Source organism: Astatotilapia calliptera, chromosome 11, assembly GCF_964374335.1.
Source record: "Astatotilapia calliptera chromosome 11, fAstCal68.1, whole genome shotgun sequence".
NCBI classification, from domain to species: Eukaryota; Metazoa; Chordata; class Actinopteri; order Cichliformes; family Cichlidae; genus Astatotilapia; species Astatotilapia calliptera.
In genome coordinates, this window is record NC_137432.1 from 27530093 (window position 1) to 27549603 (window position 19511).

General features: G+C 39.0%; 2 protein-coding genes across 5 annotated transcripts; one reads left to right on the forward strand and one right to left on the reverse strand.

Annotated features, from left to right (window-relative positions):
• Window positions 1-1911: 1911 nt before the first annotated feature.
• On the reverse strand, window positions 1912-10691 carry LOC113032129 (uncharacterized). 2 transcript variants are annotated; one of them, XM_080308039.1, is made up of 10 exons: window positions 10562-10691; window positions 9074-9143; window positions 5842-6963; window positions 5174-5254; window positions 4816-4844; window positions 4621-4716; window positions 4244-4403; window positions 3813-3886; window positions 3369-3464; window positions 1912-2926 (listed from the first exon to the last, which is right to left on the reverse strand). In XM_080308039.1, the coding sequence occupies exons 1-10, from the start codon at window positions 10577-10579 to the stop codon at window positions 2678-2680; spliced, it is 1995 nt and encodes a 664-aa protein (XP_080164165.1). In that variant the 5' UTR covers window positions 10580-10691; the 3' UTR covers window positions 1912-2677. The 2 variants fall into 2 exon arrangements, with proteins under 2 accessions (XP_080164165.1, XP_080164164.1); XM_080308038.1 differs by having other exon boundaries at window positions 5734-6963.
• A 4016-nt stretch (window positions 10692-14707) lies between these two features.
• Window positions 14708-18389, forward strand: LOC113032195 (uncharacterized). Of its 3 annotated transcripts, none has more exons than XM_080308040.1 (8): window positions 14708-14865; window positions 15117-15217; window positions 15333-15417; window positions 15613-15797; window positions 15870-15960; window positions 16042-16198; window positions 16527-16766; window positions 17841-18389. In XM_080308040.1, exons 2-8 carry the CDS (start codon window positions 15149-15151, stop codon window positions 17896-17898), a joined length of 885 nt encoding a protein of 294 aa, XP_080164166.1. In that variant the 5' UTR covers window positions 14708-14865; window positions 15117-15148; the 3' UTR covers window positions 17899-18389. The 3 variants fall into 3 exon arrangements, with proteins under 3 accessions (XP_080164166.1, XP_026040702.1, XP_080164167.1); XM_026184917.2 differs by having other exon boundaries at window positions 16063-16198; XM_080308041.1 differs by lacking the exon at window positions 15333-15417.
• Window positions 18390-19511: the final 1122 nt, after the last annotated feature.

Genomic DNA, 19511 nt, shown 5'->3' on the forward strand with positions numbered 1-19511 from the left:
TCAAGGTCCAGATGTCTTTGGTCCTGTGCCAGGTCTTTGCTGGATTTTCCCTTCTTTTTCAAGGAAACCATTTTCAGATACTGTTCATCTGTGGCAGACAGTTGTTTTTTTATAGGCCTGCCACTTCTGCTTTTATCCTCTGCTCTTCCAGTTTCCTGATTTATTTATTTTTAGTACAGAGTGTACATTAAGAGATATAGAAAGTTTTAGCTAACAGTCCATTGGGAAATGTAAAAGTTTTTTTTTAAGAAGATAACTTTTCTTGACAGGCTGCTGCAGACACAATACTGGTTCATCCATTGCTTTTGTTGACTTTTTTAAAATTCTTGAATGATTCATATGTCACAGTTAAGTGGCTTAACAAACAAACAAACCAACAAACCAAAACATTCCTCTGAAAGCAGGTATAAATACTGGACTGAAAATGAGGGAAATAGCAGCTAATGTCCAAACAAAATCCCCAGAACACCTCCCAAAAGACCTTCAGAAACCCTGGACAACTGTTGCTCAAGACCAGATTGTATTTACAATAAAACATAGAAAACATATCAACAGTTTGACCTGATAAAAATGTGTAATTTTAAGGGAAACATAAGGTCATTTTGAATTTTATGGTAACAACACATCTAATTGCAGTGTGCAGTTTAGTATAGTCTTGTTGAAATATAAAAGAACAAGAACTTGCCTGAAGAGGTCATCTGGATAGGAGGATATGTTTCTCTTAGACCTGTATATACCTATAAGACCAATCCAACTGTCAGAATCAGGGGCGGAGCATGGGAGTGGCTTACTGGGCTTAAGCCCGGGTTGTTTTGTCAGAAGCCCGGGGTCTTTTGGAGTGTAATTTTTTCATAGCTAGATGCCTGGCTGACAACTGTATAAAACAAAAAGTACACACAATATTCGAAGCACATAGTGCACACTGTGGGAATTTACGACTGTGCGTGAATCCCCCCTGATATTGGTATGATCCGAGAATTGCGGGTTTTTAAACTCACTGCTGATCACAAACACAGTGGTCTCTGTGCTCTTTAGGCTGGATCATCTTACACGTTTTCCAAAAAGAATTTCAAAATTCATCTGAACACAGAACAATTTTCTGCTTTTCCTCAGTCAATGAGCTTCTGTCCAAAGGTGATGCCAGCATTTCTGGATCATGTTCACATATGGCTTCTTTTTTGCATGATAGAGCTTTAACCTGTATTTGTGTACGATATGGTGAAATATGTTCACAAACAATGTTTTCTAGAAGTCTTCTTTAACCTGTGCAAAACAGCCATTGAATAGTGATCTTCAGCCTTGGGCTTCACGCACAGTAAGTTCTTTGAATTCTTAGGATTTTTTGATGACATTATGTACTGTAGATAATGAGATGTTGAAATTTTAAGTAGAGAAACATTCAATTGTGAAATTATTCCACAATTTGTAGACAGTTTTTTGCAGTTTAGTGGAACTCTTCTTGTCTTTACTTCTGGAAAGCTCTGCCTCTCAAAGAGGCTCTTTTTATACCCAGGCATCTTACTGACCTGTTGCAGTTAGCTGTAAAAGGTTCCTCAAGCTGCTTCTTTTTAGGACCACTTACCTTTTCAGCCTTTTGTTGCCTCTGTCCCAAATGTTTTGGGACGTGTTGCTGCCATAAAATTCAAATTACTAATTCACTGAACAGCTTATAACTTAGACATGTAAAACATGGCTTCCCATCTAGCAACAGTCAATATTTTTTGCAATGTAAAGCTTATTCTAAAAAGTAACAGGTACTGTAACTGGAGCTATGGATAAAAAAAAACACAAAACAAGGGAATTTATGTGATTACTTTATGAACTTAGGTTGAGGGAATGTAGACTTTGCTAAACCGCGATCCACTAAGTACACTCCGAAAGCTGTAGCTGGGGAAAAACTTATCAGACATATTACATAAGATTTATTTTATTTTATTTTAAGGCATTTTTGATAGTGTACAGTGCACAAAACTAGAATTCACATATTCTAATTTCATTTAGCATTGATGCAACATGAATGTACCACAAAATATACTTTGTAAATCATATAGTAAATACCTCAAAATCACAAAATGTAGCTAAGTGCACTGACTTGCATGTGTCATTAATGTTACATCTACAGGAATTATTCAACAAACCTTCAAAAGACAACTCCCTGTTACAGCACAACATTTGTGTTTTATAAAGTGCATGCAGTTGTATCTGCATTACTACAACAAAAGCTTGAAGAAGAGATTTAATCTTATATCAATAATGGCAATAGATAAGGACATTTCCGAACGTACAACAAGGTACTTAGCGGTTTAAAATAACTTAAAAGTTTATTTTACTTTATCAATCTGTTGCTTATAAAGATCACTTGTATGATCAACTGATATGTTGCTTCTGGCTTGTTTTTCTGGATTCCTGAAAATAGTATTTCATAGAGAAATACTGTTCAAAGCCATTTCAGTGGTCTGGAACCAGACATAAACGGGACTGGAAAGTTTAAACAAGAAGCACAATCAACATTGCAATTAATGTTTTCCATATTTCCATACCTATACAATTACATATGAATATAAAAATATTCATATTAATATCTTTTCTACATTTTCTTTGTAACTTTGGAGAAACTAGGAGTTACACAAAGCGCTACTTACCCAATAACGCACACAGCAATTGAGCAAGCATGTTCTCAAAGCAGAAAAGCGATAGCAACAATACAAAGTAAGGAAGCTATCAGTTCTGTGTGAAGATATGGACCTCTTGTGGCAAAAGAGGGAACATTTAGTGTGCCATTCAACCATAGGCAAGAGGTCATTGTGGCATTGCAGCACTCCAGATTACATGGAGGTTTGGTTGAAGCCTTGCAAGCAGTGTAGCCAGTGCAGTTGGTGCAACCCGCTGTCCATTTTGTGGCAGTATCTGTAGACTCATTTTTCAGCTGCAAAGACAATGAGTGAGAAAGATCGGTGTAGGGCCTATGAATGGTAAAAACTGTAAATATGAGGCTAATGAAGTTTGTTTATTTATGCTCATAAAATGTATCGTAGAGGTACTTCTTATGTTTGTTTTTCAGATTCTTTTGTATAAATAATTTATTCCTTAACCGATTCAAATAAAAAGCTATTTTGAGTTCATATTGGTACATTTTATGCCCCCTGGTTCCTTTTTCTTGTATATTCTCCAAATTTTGATAAATTCAGAAAGTAAATTCATAGATTTATAACAAAGTTTGTGCTGAAGCAAGGATAGCATGAAGACGGTGTCAGCTTTAAAAGCACTAAACAAACAGAAATACGAGTGTGTAGAAGCTCAGAAAAAACAACTGCAATGAGGCTGGAAAAATTAATGAATGTTATATTTATGCTATTGAATGTTCTTACCTGACAATGTGGTTCTGAGGAGGAACACATTTGTAGCATGGTGAAACTTGTATAGCAGTTTGCGCTGGTGCATGTACCAGCACGGCACTTGTTTCCCTGACAAAAACAACAGCGCAAGAAACATAAAACTTATTTCAAACCAAGTCTCATTTACACTGCTGGACAAAGTGGTTTTTCAGTCCACACTCCATTAACTTGTTAAATTGTTGACAGGCAGTTTATTAACCAGTCAAAGATAATCATTATTAGAAAAAAAGGTAATACTTTTGTTAAACATAGTGATTCTGTTGGAAGCAAGGAACAGAGGAAGTTTGTAGCTGACATTTAAGAAAAGGGGACTGTGGTGTTAAAGGCCAAATTAGTTTTGTTTAGTGATACACAGCCTTCTTCCCGCATGCACATTTGCTTGCCAAAAGATTCATTCATGCAGCCAGCAGTTCTTACATTGTTTGCTGTTGTTTGACTGGTAGTAGTTGTAGTAGGGGCCTGCGTGGTTGTTGGTTTTGTGGTTTGAGTTCCTAAAAGTAGATAAAGGAGAAGAACAAAACAATATACAGTGATGTTTTTTTTTAAGATTTAAAAATTGATCATTTGCAAAGACAACAGGAGCATGGTAATTCAAGGAGTTTGGAGAGAAAAGCATCTGGACTTCTTTAAGTTGCTTGAAGACTTGCTAGCGTCACCCTTGGCCAGCCTTGGTCCACTTTAAGAAACGTCTTAAAGCAACTTAAAGAAGTCCAGATGCTTTTCTCTCCAAGCTCCTTTGACTACGATGACCTGGATGACTGAGAACCTTCACAGACATATGAGCATGGTAAAACATAAAATATTTATGAGTGCTCAAATGAAGTGATTTAAAAGAAAGGTGTAGTTACCATTGGTTGTTATGCTCATCATGGATGCAAAAGTGTAATTGAGACAGCCAGTGAAATTACAGCAGTTCACAGCACAGTTGGTCTGGGAGGCATTCTTGCAGCTGTCAGCACAAGAGTTGCTGCAGCTGGCAGTATACCACATGTCTGTTTGCCTTAACAACTGAGATATAACAGAAAGATTAGAGAGACGCATCTAATTTCTTTAATTTCTATACTATGTTAATTTATTTAGAAAAAATAAATGTATTTTCCCTTTAATAGTCAGTTATAGATACCATGCAATCTTTTGACTGCTCAATTCCTTAAAAAGAGGGATTTGTAATTGCTATGGCTCAAATAGTTTCTTAGTTTTTAGTGCCATTAGCTGACTGCCCTACCTGACAACAATTATCGACAGCACACGGAGTGGTGTTCTGACTGATGTACATTGAATAGCAGTCAGAGTAGTTACAGTTGAATGAGGGGCAGTATATCTGTATTTGAGAGAATTAAGAGGCATGTGATGAAGAGGCTTGAAGGAATGAAAAACACTCATAGATAAGTGAACAGAAGAAGGAGAATATTTGACTTGCCTTAGTGGTTCCATTCTCAGTCATGTCACCTGTGATAGAGAGACAGATGTCATGACTGGAGTTTTTTAAAGCAACACAACATTGATTGTAAAAGATCTATTTAATTTTGATGCAAGAACAAATTAAAATGTGAATGAATGAAAAAAAGAAAAAATGAATGAATAAAAAATACCCCTCCCCAAACAAACAAAGAAACAAACAAAGAAACAAAGAAACAAACAAAGAAACAAACAAAGAAACAAACAAAGAAACAAACAAACAAACAAACAAACAAACAAACAAACAGCAAAACACACACATACTAAATGAATGAATGAATGAACAAATAAGTAAGGAAATAAATACATAAAAAACTGACTGGTGTTCATCTTTGTGGTTAAAGAACTGGAAGATGAAGTGGTAGTTGCCGTGGTGGGTTTGGTCGTGGTCGTAGAATCAACTGGAGACAAGGAATTGATTGATTGGTTGATTATTAATTTATTTTGATCATGTAAACAATATACAAGTACATTTAGCAAAGACTTGAAGAGACAAAATGTTATACAAAACAAAGCTAATACATTTCAATATTGCTTCAACTTTACTGATTCAGTTTGTTAAGTTTGTTGTTGAATTAGTAGAATTGGCTGAATTAAAAGAGTGGATAGAAGTTAAAGATACAGCATTGCCAAAGGCTTTTGTATTGGTACCAGTGCTTGGTGACCCTCCTGAGTTGGGAGGATTGAGTAGTGATAGATACTGAGTTTCCAGAGATGTGTATATTTGTCAGGGATTGCGTGTCAGTAAATGCTATACCTGTGTAAGTGGGTAAGGTTGTGTGGAATTGCATTGTGGTGGGTAAATCAACTATAGAAGCAGGTGTAGTTGTGGGGGACTGGCTGGTGGTCAATGCTGTGCCTGTGGATGTGGGGGACTCACTGGTGGTTGATGCTGTGCCTGTGGATGTAGATGTGGGGGACTCACTGGTGGTTGATGCTGTGCCTGTTAATGCGGATGTGGGGGACTCACTGGTGGTTGATACTGTACCTGTGGATGTAGATGTGGGGGACTCACTGGTGGTTGATGCTGTGCCTGTGGATGTAGATGTGGGGGACTCACTGGTGGTTGATGCTGTGCCTGTTAATGCGGATGTGGGGGACTCACTGGTGGTTGATGCTGTACCTGTGGATGTAGATGTGGGGGACTCACTGGTGGTTGATGCTGTGCCTGTGGATGTAGATGTGGGGGACTCACTGGTGGTTGATGCTGTGCCTGTGGATGTAGATGTGGGGGACTCACTGGTGGTTGATGCTGTGCCTGTGGATGTAGATGTGGGGGACTCACTGGTGGTTGATGCTGTGGCTGTGGATGTAGATGTGGGGGACTCACTGGCTGTTGATGCTGTGGCTGTGGATGTGGGGGACTGGCTGGTGGCCAAATCTATTCCTGTTAGTGTGGATGCAGGGGACTCACTGGCGGTTGATGCTGTGCCTGTTAATGTGGATGTGGGGGACTCACTGGTGGTTAATGCTGTGCCTGTGGATGTAGGGGAATGGCTGGTGGTTGATGCTGTGCCTGTGGACGTGGGGGACTCACTGGTGGTTGATGCTGTGCCTGTGGACGTGGGGGACTCACTGGTGGTTGATGCTGTGCCTGTGGACGTGGGGGACTCACTGGTGGTTGATGCTGTGGCTGTGGATGTAGGGGACTGGCTGGTGGTTGATGCTGTGCCTGTGGATGTGGGGGACTCACTGGTGGTTGATGCTGTGCCTGTTAATGCGGATGTGGGGGACTCACTGGTGGTTGATGCTGTGCCTGTGGATGTAGATGTGGGGGACTCGCTGGCTGTTGATGCTGTGGCTGTGGATGTGGGGGACTCGCTGGTGGTTGATGCTGTGCCTGTGGATGTGGGGGACTTGCTGGTGGTTGATGCTGTGCCTGTGGATGTGGGGGACTCACCGGTGGTTGATGTTGTGCCTGCCGATGTGGACTGGCTAGTGGCTGAGGAAGAATGGGTAGTGAGCACTGTAATACCTTCATTGGTGGTAGAAGAGGGCTGGCTGGTACTGGGTGCTGTTGAGCTTTGTGGGGTGGTAGTGGCTGCTCCTGATACTCCTGATACTAACATGGATAGCAGAAATAGTCCTAAAGGGAGGACTCGCAGAATACCTGTAAAGTTGGGCATTTTGGAGGAAACATAATAAGACAGGATTGGGTGGATTTTTTTTAACAACATTGCATAATGTGCATGGACTGCATTTTCTGGGAAACTTTTTATAAAATTCTCTAATATTATGGTGATCAGAGAATAAATCATAATGAGTGATGATATTTATCAAGGATTTCATGCAATATCTTAGCTTCTATTTGAAAGACTGGCACAAACACCAGGTAACTGGTTCTGAATATGCCTTACCCTTTTTTTATCCAGGTGCAAATCAACATAAAAACCATATATTACAGATTCACAATATGAGCAAACTATTTTGTTTTTTACTTATGCTGATAAAACTATAAATCTGTTAAAAAATACCGGGCCTAAGATGTTTATATATCTATATAGTGCCCTCGGGTTTGGCACCAATGCTATTGAAGCTTACCTTGGAACATGAGCAAAAGATATATAACTGGCTCAGACGTCGCCTGAAAAGTTCCCCATCAGGTGTTGACAAACCAGGACATACTGAACATGGACATACATGCACAAGAACTGGCATATGGAATTTATGAAATGCTACTACGCCTGCTGATCCAATGACAAAAGTCGCAGAGCATGTTTGAAGTTTGATTGAGTAGAAAGCACCTGGCAGATCAGTGCAATAACCTCAAATGAAGACAGACAGACTGGTGAAGTCATATACTCCACTGGTTCTGAATGAAAAAGAGTCACAACAAGATGTCCATAACTGAGGCTCTAGAAAGTGCCAAACAAAGGCTCACCGCCCTGGCCACTAGGCTGAAGAGATACACCACAGAAGGAGAGCTGAAGAGAATAAATGATCTGTTATAATAACTTTGTCAGTGTATTGATCCCTGGCTTCTCCAGTTTACATGTGAATCCTTGGGCAAGATACTGAACCCAGAGTTTCCCCAGTGCTCCCATGAATGCATCTTGTGAATATAAAAATTTTGATAAAAGTGCTGTATGAATGTGCATGAAATTGGGTAAATGAGAAAACTGTTTTCAGTGCTCAGATTGAGTGGAAAGTATATAAGTGCCAATCTATTTACACTCACGCCCCATTATAATAAACAGAAACTTAACACTGTCCTTAACATCAGCTGTTAGGACTGTCATTCTTAATATTTAGCATAATGCATGATTGTACCTGAATTTTGCATTACAGAGATTATTTTATGATATCATTATGATGATCGGACAGCTGGACCATTTAACCAACAGCCCTATGAAGCAAAATTTAGTACAATGATGCATTATGCTCAATATTCAGAAAGATAATCCTAGTGGCTCCACAGTGTATTGATTTTCACATGTGCCTAACAAGCAAAGGTTTCCTTTGTTCAATCTTAGAACGAAGCACAAAACCTTTTCAGGTTTTGTCAGGAAGGGCGTCTCGTATAAAAACTATGTCAAATTAAATGTGGGTTACCTACTAAGACAACCCCCTTTAAATAAAGGAGCAGTCAAAAGTAGTTTTTACTGGTAATAACATTTCTTACAAGCTGAGACACATAAACATGTGTCTCTAGCAACCACAGACTGACTGTAATCATGGAAGCTTGTATTTATCTGCAGAAAGGCATGCCACTCTGGTGCACAGGTACCATGCCAACATGCGTGTGTCATCTTTTTATTCATGAGAGAGCAGTATGACATCTTTGCTTTTGGGACATTAGCACTGGGTTCCCATAGTTTCAGTGGTTAGATGTGCATTTGTTTCTTCAAAAACATGCAAGACCTGAGCCCTAATGGATGCAAGTTCCTTCGTGAGACATGCATATTGCCTATTAAACCAGCCAAATCCCAGTAATTTTATCTGATTTTCTCTATTCTGAACATACAACAAATACTCCATGTCTTCTTTTTCCATTCCTTAGTTTTATTCCTTTCCTAACTTCAAGTCTAAGGTGCTGCAGAGGGCGCAATATGCTTGAAACATTAAAGTTGTGCAAGTTTTTTCTTAAATGATAGGCAGGATGGGTGGAAAATAAACAATCCTAAAACATATTGATTGAGTCTCCATTTCACCTGTGTAACAGAATATATATGTCACCGAGAACAGTGCTTTTAAATAGAGAATAAAATACAAACTCATACCTGTGTCTTTTATAAAAGTAGTGGAGGTCATTATGCCACTGCCTGAAAGGGAGGGAGCTCTTCGTCCAGCCTGTAATTATATAATACCCATCAAATTCCCAGTAAACTCATTATCAGCATGAAAGAACATCTTGCATTGTCCTTCCTTTTTTTAATATCCACTGAGTTGTACTCAAAATTGAAGATTAATCTCACCAAGATAAATAAACTAAACAATAACTGCATTTCTGTATTGACAAGGTCTGTATCGGTGGGCACAGTTCACACTGTTTACCCACAGTAATAGGTCTCTGAATTACAGCCATGCTCATTCATTGTAACACACCTGGGCACTTTGTTTGATCTGTGACAGCGTCGATGGTCATCAATGGTCTTCTCTTTTCACAAATCTCCAATTGTTCTGGTGAAACTGATCTCATAATTGTTTGGTTGAGTTACAATATAAGAAATTTAAAAGTAATGTGATATGTGACATTTAAACCTGTTGTGCTTTTTTTTTTTTTGCACAGTTTCTCACGGAATTAGTTTCAGCATTTTCTGGTACTTTTTTTTTTTAAACCAGCACTGCATGGTAATCCCCCCTATGAGGTAAAGTTTAGTTTTGTGTAGTGACACATAATTGTTTTTTAAGTGTCTTGCAGTGCAGTGAACACAATTAAAATGTGTTTGTTCCATGCTCAGTGCCCCTGGGAGAGCCACTAAGCAGCATGGCTTGTTTTTTCCTCTTCTTCCTTGGATCCCAGGGTGGCCTCCTGTGGGCTCTCCACCCTGGAAACTGACCGACAACAGTGGCCATTTTAACTTCCATGTCAAAATGCAGTTTAATTAGGAAAACTGGCAGGAATTTCTTGGTTTGGTGCAAGCTGTTTACTCTTAATGATGCCAATATACCTATTGTAGTGTCCTCCTTACACAAACTTCCTGTTTACATCATCTTATTGGTAAACTGCTGCTGCAAGACTCAGTCGATGTACTAGTTAGTGTTTGGCAAAAGCAGTCATGAATGATGTAATGTTTTGGGAATATTAGGAGGTTTCAGGGAAGGAATTAGTTGTATTAGCAACTGCCTATTCTATAAAGAGCAATGGAGAATAGGCAACACATGCTACAAACAGAACACCTGAGTATAAATTTTTAAATGATTTTGTAATCAAAATCCTCAAAGTGGTTCATTTTATAGACATCATAACACTAAATGTTTTTGAGACTGAAACTGAATATTACATTTTAAATATTAAGGGATATAAAACCTTTATTCAAATATTAGAAAAAACATTAGAAAAACATATTCACCATATTTGCACATGTAATATGTGAAATAATATTTTGTAACTGAAAAACGTACAATAGAAAACGAAGAAAACATCAGCCTGTTGTATAATTATCCAGCTTCAATGGAGCCGCCTGCTTGCTATGCGTAAATATAGCTTAAGGAATTTAAGTAAAACTAACAAAGTCCATCATTCAAAATCGGTAAAATCCACTCACCTGTGGTGCACTGGGCATGGTTTGTCTCAGCTGTGGTTGAAGTGAATGAGCTTTCTCCCACTGCAGAGTTCTCTCTTGCTCTCTGTCACCTCCCCTGTTTGCTTCCTGCTGATAGCACTGCTGATAGCAACGCAATAAGAACAAATTCTCAGCTGGACACTTATTCAAGTGTGAGAGGAGGAGACTAAAGGCTTGCACTTGCTGGATGCCCCACAATTAATGTTGTAATAAAAGACGATATTACTTTACAGTACTCACACAGTTTTGATTACTCTGAGTTCAAATAAAAGTGTACATACCGAAACTTACAATTAACTGAAATAACTGAGTGGATTAAGCCTGTACTTGTCTATGAGAGCACAGGTGAGATTTCAGTGTCCTGTGTGTTGATTGTATAGGGGGCCTCTTGGTTTCGGTTCAACACAATGTGAAATTAGACCCCCTTCTCTCTCCCAGCCATACGCCCCCTCTGCACGCTACAATTCGCTCTTTGTGGCTCAAAGAACATAAAATTCTTGGGCATGACACCAAAGAGTCTTGCACAATTTAGGTGACAGAAGTCCTTCCTTTTTTCACTGCAGCTCCAATAATAATAACGACATTTTTTCGGCTATGTATGGATAATTGTATGAAAATAACCCTCAAAACGGGAGTTTTCTGGATTTCTAAATTAGGTGGAAAATCTGACTCTGAACTTTATTTGTACTTTCATTTAACGTTAGAGATTTCTCATTAGGCAGTGTTTGAGCTATTTTACTGTTAATTATATAAACATATTTAGAGATAATAGTGATTAAAAGACATAAAATGGTATAGAATATCTTATTTTAAAAACATAACAGAACAAGAGAATGTTTTTTCTTATTACACATCTTTGAAGTAATTTATTGGCCAAACCTATCAGGAATCACTCGCAGCACAACCTAAAGGTTAAAAGTTTGGACAGTGATCTCCTCATCTCCAGCAGAGATGTCCCACTGACACCTAAAATACCATTAAATTTAAGATTTAAGTCCTAAAAGCAGGTAATGAGAACTTATTATCATAATTAATTATGTGCCTAATTCATTAATTGCATTGGGGTGTAAGTGGACACCCTCGTTTTGAGTGAGATGATGTGAACTAAAGACATTTATTGGTGCTAAACATTCTGGAAAAGGCTACGAAACCATCTTCTTTTGCCCATTTTGAAAATTGTAACCTCAGGTTTTTGGTGGTGTGGGAACAACTCAGTAGACTGATCTTTAAAAAGCTCAGACCAGCCCCATTGGATGATTAAGAACAATTATTCCACGTTTAAAATCACTTAAATCACCTTTCTTCCTGATTCCGATGATGTTTTAACTTTGGTAGGTCTTCTTTATCATGTCTGCATGCTGAAATAAATTGAATTAATGCCATATAAGACTATTTTCTAAGAATGAATGTTTAAAGTAGAATAAATAAAATGCGTATTTTGGATGTCAAACTCCTAAAAAAGTGTTGTGAGGAATCTGTAGCAAGCAGTTAATTATTAATCTGAACAGTTACATTACAGTCATTTCATTTAAATGCTTACATACTTTTTCCCCACTACAGACATATAGTATAGTATACATATAGTATATATAGACATGTTTTACTTACCCCAATTAAATGAATTATACTTTGTTATTTAATTATTAACTTTATCCAGTTTTGGGATTAGTGTGATAATCTCACAATGTTTGAGTGATATTTTAGTTTGAAAAAATTATTTAGGAATTCAAGACCAAGTGTATCTGACTATTAACAATCCATGATATAATTTAGCATTTTCCTTGGAAAATAATAAGTGTTTAAGTATCTTACATGTCCAGAAAATACAGGGTTGGTTAAAAATTCCATAAACTGGATGCAAAACTATGTAAAGGTATATAATTTACATAATATAATTGATAATAACATCGACTGCAGATGACTGGGACTTTGCAAACACAGTCAAATGAGGAGCTATGATGGACTTAGATAATTATAATGTCATCGGCAATTTGCAAAACAGGTTATAAACCATTACTTGAGTGTGTTTTTTATTTTGTCTGTGACTATAAGTGTCTATATGTATGCATAAGAAATAAAACCCAAGATGTGAGATAATTGTTTTACTCTCTGAATTCTGCAGTAAATTGTCACAGCTTGTCATACTAAGTGTCACGTATCATGCAGCGCTATCATGTGCATGTGTATGTGTTAGTGCTGTGATAAACTGATGACCATGCTGTAAGGTGCTTTTGGGATAGCCTCTGGCACCCACCAAAACCATTAACCACATAAATGGTTGCATATAAGCAACATGTGTTTGCCAGTCCTTTCTAATAACTATTTGAATTGGACGGCCACATATTTTGCTAGTTTTATGCTGCAGCCTTTATTAATTTTTGTGAAAGAAAAAATAATCTGAAGGCTGGTTTGGGTAAAATGGGAAATCCTTTAAGGTTCATACTGTTAATAATATGAGCCTAAAATACAATTTACTTTTGTAGTTTCTTGGCCGCATTACTGTGGATTCTGTTCTGTCTTCATAAATTTGCTGAATATTTACCTCTATGTTGGTATGAACCTACAGATACTTGTAAAGGAACAAAAACCTTGTGCGTCACATAGGATGTATTTTTCAAACATCAGAGCTTATCAAGTCCAAATCTGACACCCAAAAGATATGAACACAGAATCAATCTTCTCTGGGAATTTTCTCTTTTTTTCTCTACCTCTTGCAAAATGCCGCCTCAAGTTTCAGGGCAAACTAATTAGTCTGATACACAGCTGGTGAGTCACTGTAGATGTTGCTAGGAGAATAACTAAGCACTTGCGTTGCCACTCCCTAGCAGTTTTCATGTCTCTGTGCACAGTCTGATCATTTATAATAGATGTGACTAAAAATATTATGTTTTATAGAAACTTTAAAAAAAAAGAAAAGAGGAACACTTTGAAAACACATCAGATCTCCAGCATACCAGAGATCCAGCATATCCAATATGCTGGATCTCTGGTATGGCCTGGGTAATGTGTTTGAAATGAAAGAATGACACATTGTTTGATGGAAATTAAATTAACAGCCTACAGATGGTTGAATTCAAAGAAACCCCCAAAATATAATAGAAAAAGTAATGTGGCAGGCAAGTCCATTTTGCTGAAATTTGATTACAGCAACTCAAAATGGTACTCAATAGTTTGTATGGTCCCCACATACTTGTGTGTGTGTTTGCCTGACAACACTGGGGCATGGTCCTAACAAGACAACAGATGGTGTCCTGGGAATGCCCTCCCAGGTCTGGACCAGGACTGCACTGAGCTCCTAAACAATGTGAAGTGCAACCTGGTGGTCGGATAGATGCACCGAACTATAGATGGACCTTGCACCAGTGTATGGTCTAACAATAGATCCATTAATATCGTCCCAATACCTAATGTCAGACAGGGCGTTGTTGACCAGCCTGTCTGTGCCTCCCTCCATGGATATGCCAGCCCAGAACATTACTGATCCACCAAAAACACATCATGTTGAACCATGTTACAGAAGGTCGGGTGCTCAGGCTACATTCATTAAGTCTGTTTCTGATTGTTTGGTCAGAGACATTAACAGGAGGTCATTTTGTAGGGCTCTCGTAGTGCTCATCTTGTTCATCCTTGCACCTGATGGGTTAACGTTCTTCTACAGCCTTGTTTCTCCTAGTTTCTACTACGTTACTGCCTGTCTCCTGGAATCTCCTGCATGTTCTTGAGACTGTGCTGGGAGACATAGAAAACCTTCTGGCAATCGCACGTATCGATGTGCCATCCTGGAGCATTTGGACTACCTGTGCCACCTCTGTAGGGTCCAGGTATCACCTCATGCTACCAGCAGTGACACTGATCTTGGCCAAATGCAGAGTGAAAACACAGTAAGAAAGGAGATTTTTGTATCAATATTAAGGATGACCTCTCCAGTTTGACAACAGACAGACTAAACAGATGGGTGATGATACTGAATCCTTCTTCCTCCAACAGATGTAACAGTTGCACTAAATGTAGAGGCTTATTCACATTGTTTATCAGACTCAGTAAACCATATGTAGCAGCTTGGATACAACCAGATAGTGTAACTGCACGACTAAGAAGATTAGACTAGATTTACCTCCCGGGCGGTCGTCAGCAGCGCTCACACAGAGCTGGCACATAGCAACAGGTCAGTGAGCCCTGTGTGGCACATTAGCCTTCACCATAGACTGGGACAGAGGCCCTTTTAGCAGAGATGGAAGCTACCATTTCCCTATGACTTCTAGCCTTCAGTTAAGCTTCTGCAAAAGGTCAGTGTCCTGCTCAAAGTCATAAGCTTTCAACCACATTTTAATTTCAATGTGGTTTTTGAGTGTGTTTATGTGTTACGAGGGCATAGCCTGGTAGCATTGACCTACAGATGGTACAACCCATTTTTTTCTTAGAAAACCTACAACTAGCCTTGAGTTTTCTGTAACCAAATCCACTCTTTTGTAAAGATATAATCTTTCAGCTGTAGTACTTACTGTACTAAAGAAAAACAATTCCTTTGTCTGCTCAGGATGGCACAATGTGAGAGGACGGTGCTTTAACATGACAGTCCTATGGGCTGTGTTTACGTGGGCAGTCAAAGGGATACTCTGCACCTGCAGGTTCCTTTGGGTGAGTGTATGCTCATTATATTCACATCTGGGTAATCTGCTTACATCACAGTTTAATGAAGGCTCTTGTAAGTGGTGATTATAAAAAATTTAATCAGTGTTGATCTGCATTGCAGATATGTCCATACAATGCTATCAGATTCTTACCAAGGGAAAACCCCATTACAGAGGGCAAAAGCCATGAGTTGAAACAAGTTGTGGGTAAGAAACTCATAAAATCAAAGAGTGATCACCAGCACATTTAAAATATCTTAAAAATATTTAGTCAACTGTTAAACACTCAATTTCACAGTTTATTTTCTTAAAGCCTCTCTTCCTCCTTATGTAATCCTACTTCACATCCCCTTTGCTAATGTGCAGATTTAGATGATTACCTTATTTGATGTTATTTGTCAGGTGCCGAAAATAACAGGATTGCCGCCATACCAGGTAGCCCTGACCGTACATTTGCCCTCCAGAAGAGACTGACCAAAACTGAAAAAGAGGTGCTATCACTGAAGACCAGGATTGCTTGTGAGAGAGCATCATGGGAAAGGAGGTTTACAGAGCTGAAGAGAAAACAGGAAGAGCTGCATAATCAGGTGTGTTTGTGTGTGAAGTTGTGTGTGGGTGGCTGAGGTTCTGTAATTATACCTTTGCCTCCTTTCCCTCAGCTGGAGTCTGGAGTGTTGGTGAAAGTGGGCAGTTACAGTGACCAGGGAGAGTCAGGAGTGGACAATGGAGAAGCATTTGAAGAGTATTCAGGTAAATGGCAGTAACACAATTATGGCAATAACAGAACAAATTTTCATATGCGCATCCTTTTGTATTTAGCCATGATATCAGCTGCTAATGTCTCACGTGCAGGCGGCCTCCATCAGCGCAGAAGGTCTGACATGTCATCAAGAAGTGATAGTTATGAATGCAGTTTGTCAGGCAGCCAGTTATCTTCATCCTCAGCACAGAGTTCAAGACCTTCCTCCTCCTCAACTTCAGCCTCGAGGTATTGCTTTCAAAGAAACGGTTTGGCAGAGAGTTGGATAAAAAAAAATTCTTATATCTATGCTCAGAAGTTTAACTGCAAACAGTGGAAACAGCAGGGACCATTTCAGAGTCATGTGAGGTCCTGTGTCCTATTGAAAATGTATTATGTAAAAAATCGTTGCGGCAACAGTTATAATCTTCCCTCTTAAGAAATGCACAGGGTGTATATTCAAAATATAGTTCCAAAAGCAAATTTATTCATTACATGGAATATATTTTAGGATCATAATTCCTGATTTATCGATGTGTGTAATTTTCTTTCACTAAGAGAAGTTTTCTTTCTGCAGTGTGAGATCATGGAGGAAATCTCAAGGGCCACATCGAGTTTTTGTTCCTCACTCCCCGATGGACTTACAGCTAGGCCATCGGGTCAGGATCATGCTGCCATCTGGGAGGATCAGCACAGGAATAGTTCGTTTCCTCGGTCACCTGCAGGGGGAGGTAGATCTCCACCTTGGAGTTGAGCTGCAAACTCCTGATTCAGGGCTATGTGATGGGAGCCACCTGGGACACAGCTACTTTGAATGGTAACCAATGTCATTTTCCTACCAGCCGTACTCAAGCAACATGTATATGTTTTTGCTCTAAGGTTGTGCACCTTGACATTTAGTAATGTACTGCGATTTGGATGTGTGCACTAAGTAATGCTTTTTACAATAATCTCAGTATCTATTTAAATTCAAATGCTTCTAAACCTTTACATTTGTTTTGAAGTGTATTTACCTTAAGCACCATTCTTTCACACAATTACACAATGTATTAATACATTAACTTTGATGGATTTGATATTCCATAATTCAATATTTCACCATCTCAAGGGTTTACATTAAATGATATGAAAGCAGAAGAAAATCTCTGAATACATAACATGTTGAACCTTGAAGCAACACCAAGAGACTACATATGCATCTTTCAAGTGCCACAGCTTACCTGAGAAATGTGGCTGACCATGTCACTGACCACGCTGTACCCATCGTCTGATGGTTGCTTCCAGCTCAGATCATCTCAAACTGGTTTACCGAACCTGAAGATGAGTTCACTATAGTCAAATGTTCTCCACAGTCACCAGATCTCAATCTAATAGACCATGTTTTGGATGTGGTGAAATGGAAAACTTGCATCATGGATGTGCAGCTGACACATATGCAGCAACTATCTGTGAATATGGACCAAAATGTCTGAAGAATATTTCTTACAGCTTATTAACTTCATATCATGAAGAAGTAAGGCATTCCCGAAGGCAAAAGAAGGTCCAACATAAAACTGCAAGGTGTGCCTAATGAAGTGGCTGTTGGGTATTTTTTTAGGACTGTGCTGCACTGTGCTGCACATGCAGCTGTCAGGTCATCTTAGCTGTCTTTAAAGGCATGAGGTGCAACCTTGTAATGTGAACTCACTTTCCTACAATGACAAACTTGACTGACTGCATTTGGAAATGTTACTTAAATGTAGTATTTTTTTACGAGACTGCAAAAGAACAAAACAACAATAACAAACACACAACCTCCGCGACATCTAAAATATTAAAATTATAAATATAAGTGTGATTTTCTAACGTATAGTCTGTTTGAATAGTAACTTAATCTCCTTTTTTCCCCCAGCAAACCTGGATACGGGGCTTTTGTACCTTTCCACAAACTACTAATGGCATGGGAGTAACAAAAATACATACATCTTACCAAGCTCGCCATCGACTAGAGCAGCGGTCCCCAACCCCTGGGCCACGGTCCGTGAGTCGTTTGGTACCGGGCCGCGAGAGTTGAGGCTCGGGTGTGAAATGTATGGTTTTCAGGGTTTTTATCTGTTTTTAGCGTTATTTTGTTATCGTTTTTATCGTTAATTCTGTTTTCCTGGGTCTTTTCATGTGTGTTATGAATACATCTTCTTTTTTTCGGTACCGGTACTACGGTAGTTTTATTTTGTTGTATTTATCCGCGACACTTTAAAGGCCGGTCCGTGAAAATATTGTCGGGCATAAACCGGTCCGTGGCGCAAAAAAAGGTTGGGGACCGTTGGACTAGAGGACCAGGTGAATACAGAACAGCATCATCAATCTGACACTGCAGCATAATGGTACATTTACACATGCATCTTGCTTGTGAATCGATATCAATTTCCTATTCACAATAAAAACATCAGTTCAACAAACAGTGCTGTATGAAGGTTAATGTGTTACCAAGTAACTGATGATTGTTTGATGAACTAGTTTAAGTCTGCTAAAAAGTACTCGTTTCTCTAATGCTAAGAGAAATGCTGAATATCAAGTGCACCGTCAAGTTTGTCTAAAAGCCTTCAGGTATGAGATTATTACTTGAAGCATGACAAAGGAAGAGGCCATCATATTACACGCCTGTGAAACACAACCTGTACTCAAGCTTTTATGTTCCTTGTCTTAACTGACAAAGTGACTCCATGTCGCAGAGAAATTGTCAAAAAAAAAAAATCTTGATAAGCGAACAGCTATGTTTAAACAAAGGCTTTGAAGCCCAAGGTTGTTTGAGTATGCTAACCGAATTCCCTGTTTACACATCATGGTAAATGGCCTGTATTTGTATAGCGCTTTACTTAGTCCCTATGGACCCCAAAGCGCTTTACACTACATTTAGTGATCCATATGTTCACACATTGGTGATGGCAAGCTACATTGTAGTCACAGCTGCCCTGGGGTGCACTGAAAGAGGCGAGGCTGCCGGACACTGGCACCACCGGGCCCTCTGACCACCACCAGTAGGCAACGGGTGAAGTGTCTTGCCCAAGGACACGGGGACCGAGACTGTCGGAGCCGGGGCTCGAACCGACAACCTTCCGATTACAAGACTGCCAACTCTTGAGCCTCGAATGCCCCCACATCATGTAAAACATGGGACATATGTGTGCGAACATTGCACAAGTTATAGAAGTAAAGTTATATAAAGTAAATATTTACATTCATTCAACCGTAACACCCCACTCTAGCTGGTAATGGTAACTGTGTTTCTTGATTAAACAAATATTATTGTTGCACCTCCTGGATAGTTGGCATAGTTTAGATTTTTGAATTATCAAAAAAAAAGAAAAGAATCAAAAGCCAAGAAACAGAAGTGGTCCATCGAGTCTCAAAACAACATTAGATAACAAAGAATTGACATGTTGGGTAATATCTGCAACTCTGTGAACTTTAAAAATAACAAGGACATTTCTCAGGGATATAGTCATAGAGTTAGGGTGTGAGAAAGGTTGGTGTATTTGCACAAAACGGTTACATATGGAGGTTTTGGAAGGCTAGCAGCTCT

Coding starts and splice junctions, on each gene's coding strand:
- LOC113032129 (XM_080308038.1), bottom strand. Junction 6,964..9,073: donor TACTTTTATAAAAGACACAG/GTATGAGTTTGT, acceptor CCAACTTTACAG/GTATTCTGCGAGTCCTCCCT. Junction 2,927..3,368: donor CCTCAGAACCACATTGTCAG/GTAAGAACATTC, acceptor TTGTCTTTGCAG/CTGAAAAATGAGTCTACAGA.
- LOC113032195 (XM_080308040.1), top strand. CDS start 15,149: ATGACAGTCCTATGGGCTGTGTTTACGTGGGCAGTCAAAGGGATACTC. Junction 15,418..15,612: donor TGAGTTGAAACAAGTTGTGG/GTAAGAAACTCA, acceptor GTTATTTGTCAG/GTGCCGAAAATAACAGGATT. Junction 15,798..15,869: donor AGGAAGAGCTGCATAATCAG/GTGTGTTTGTGT, acceptor CCTTTCCCTCAG/CTGGAGTCTGGAGTGTTGGT.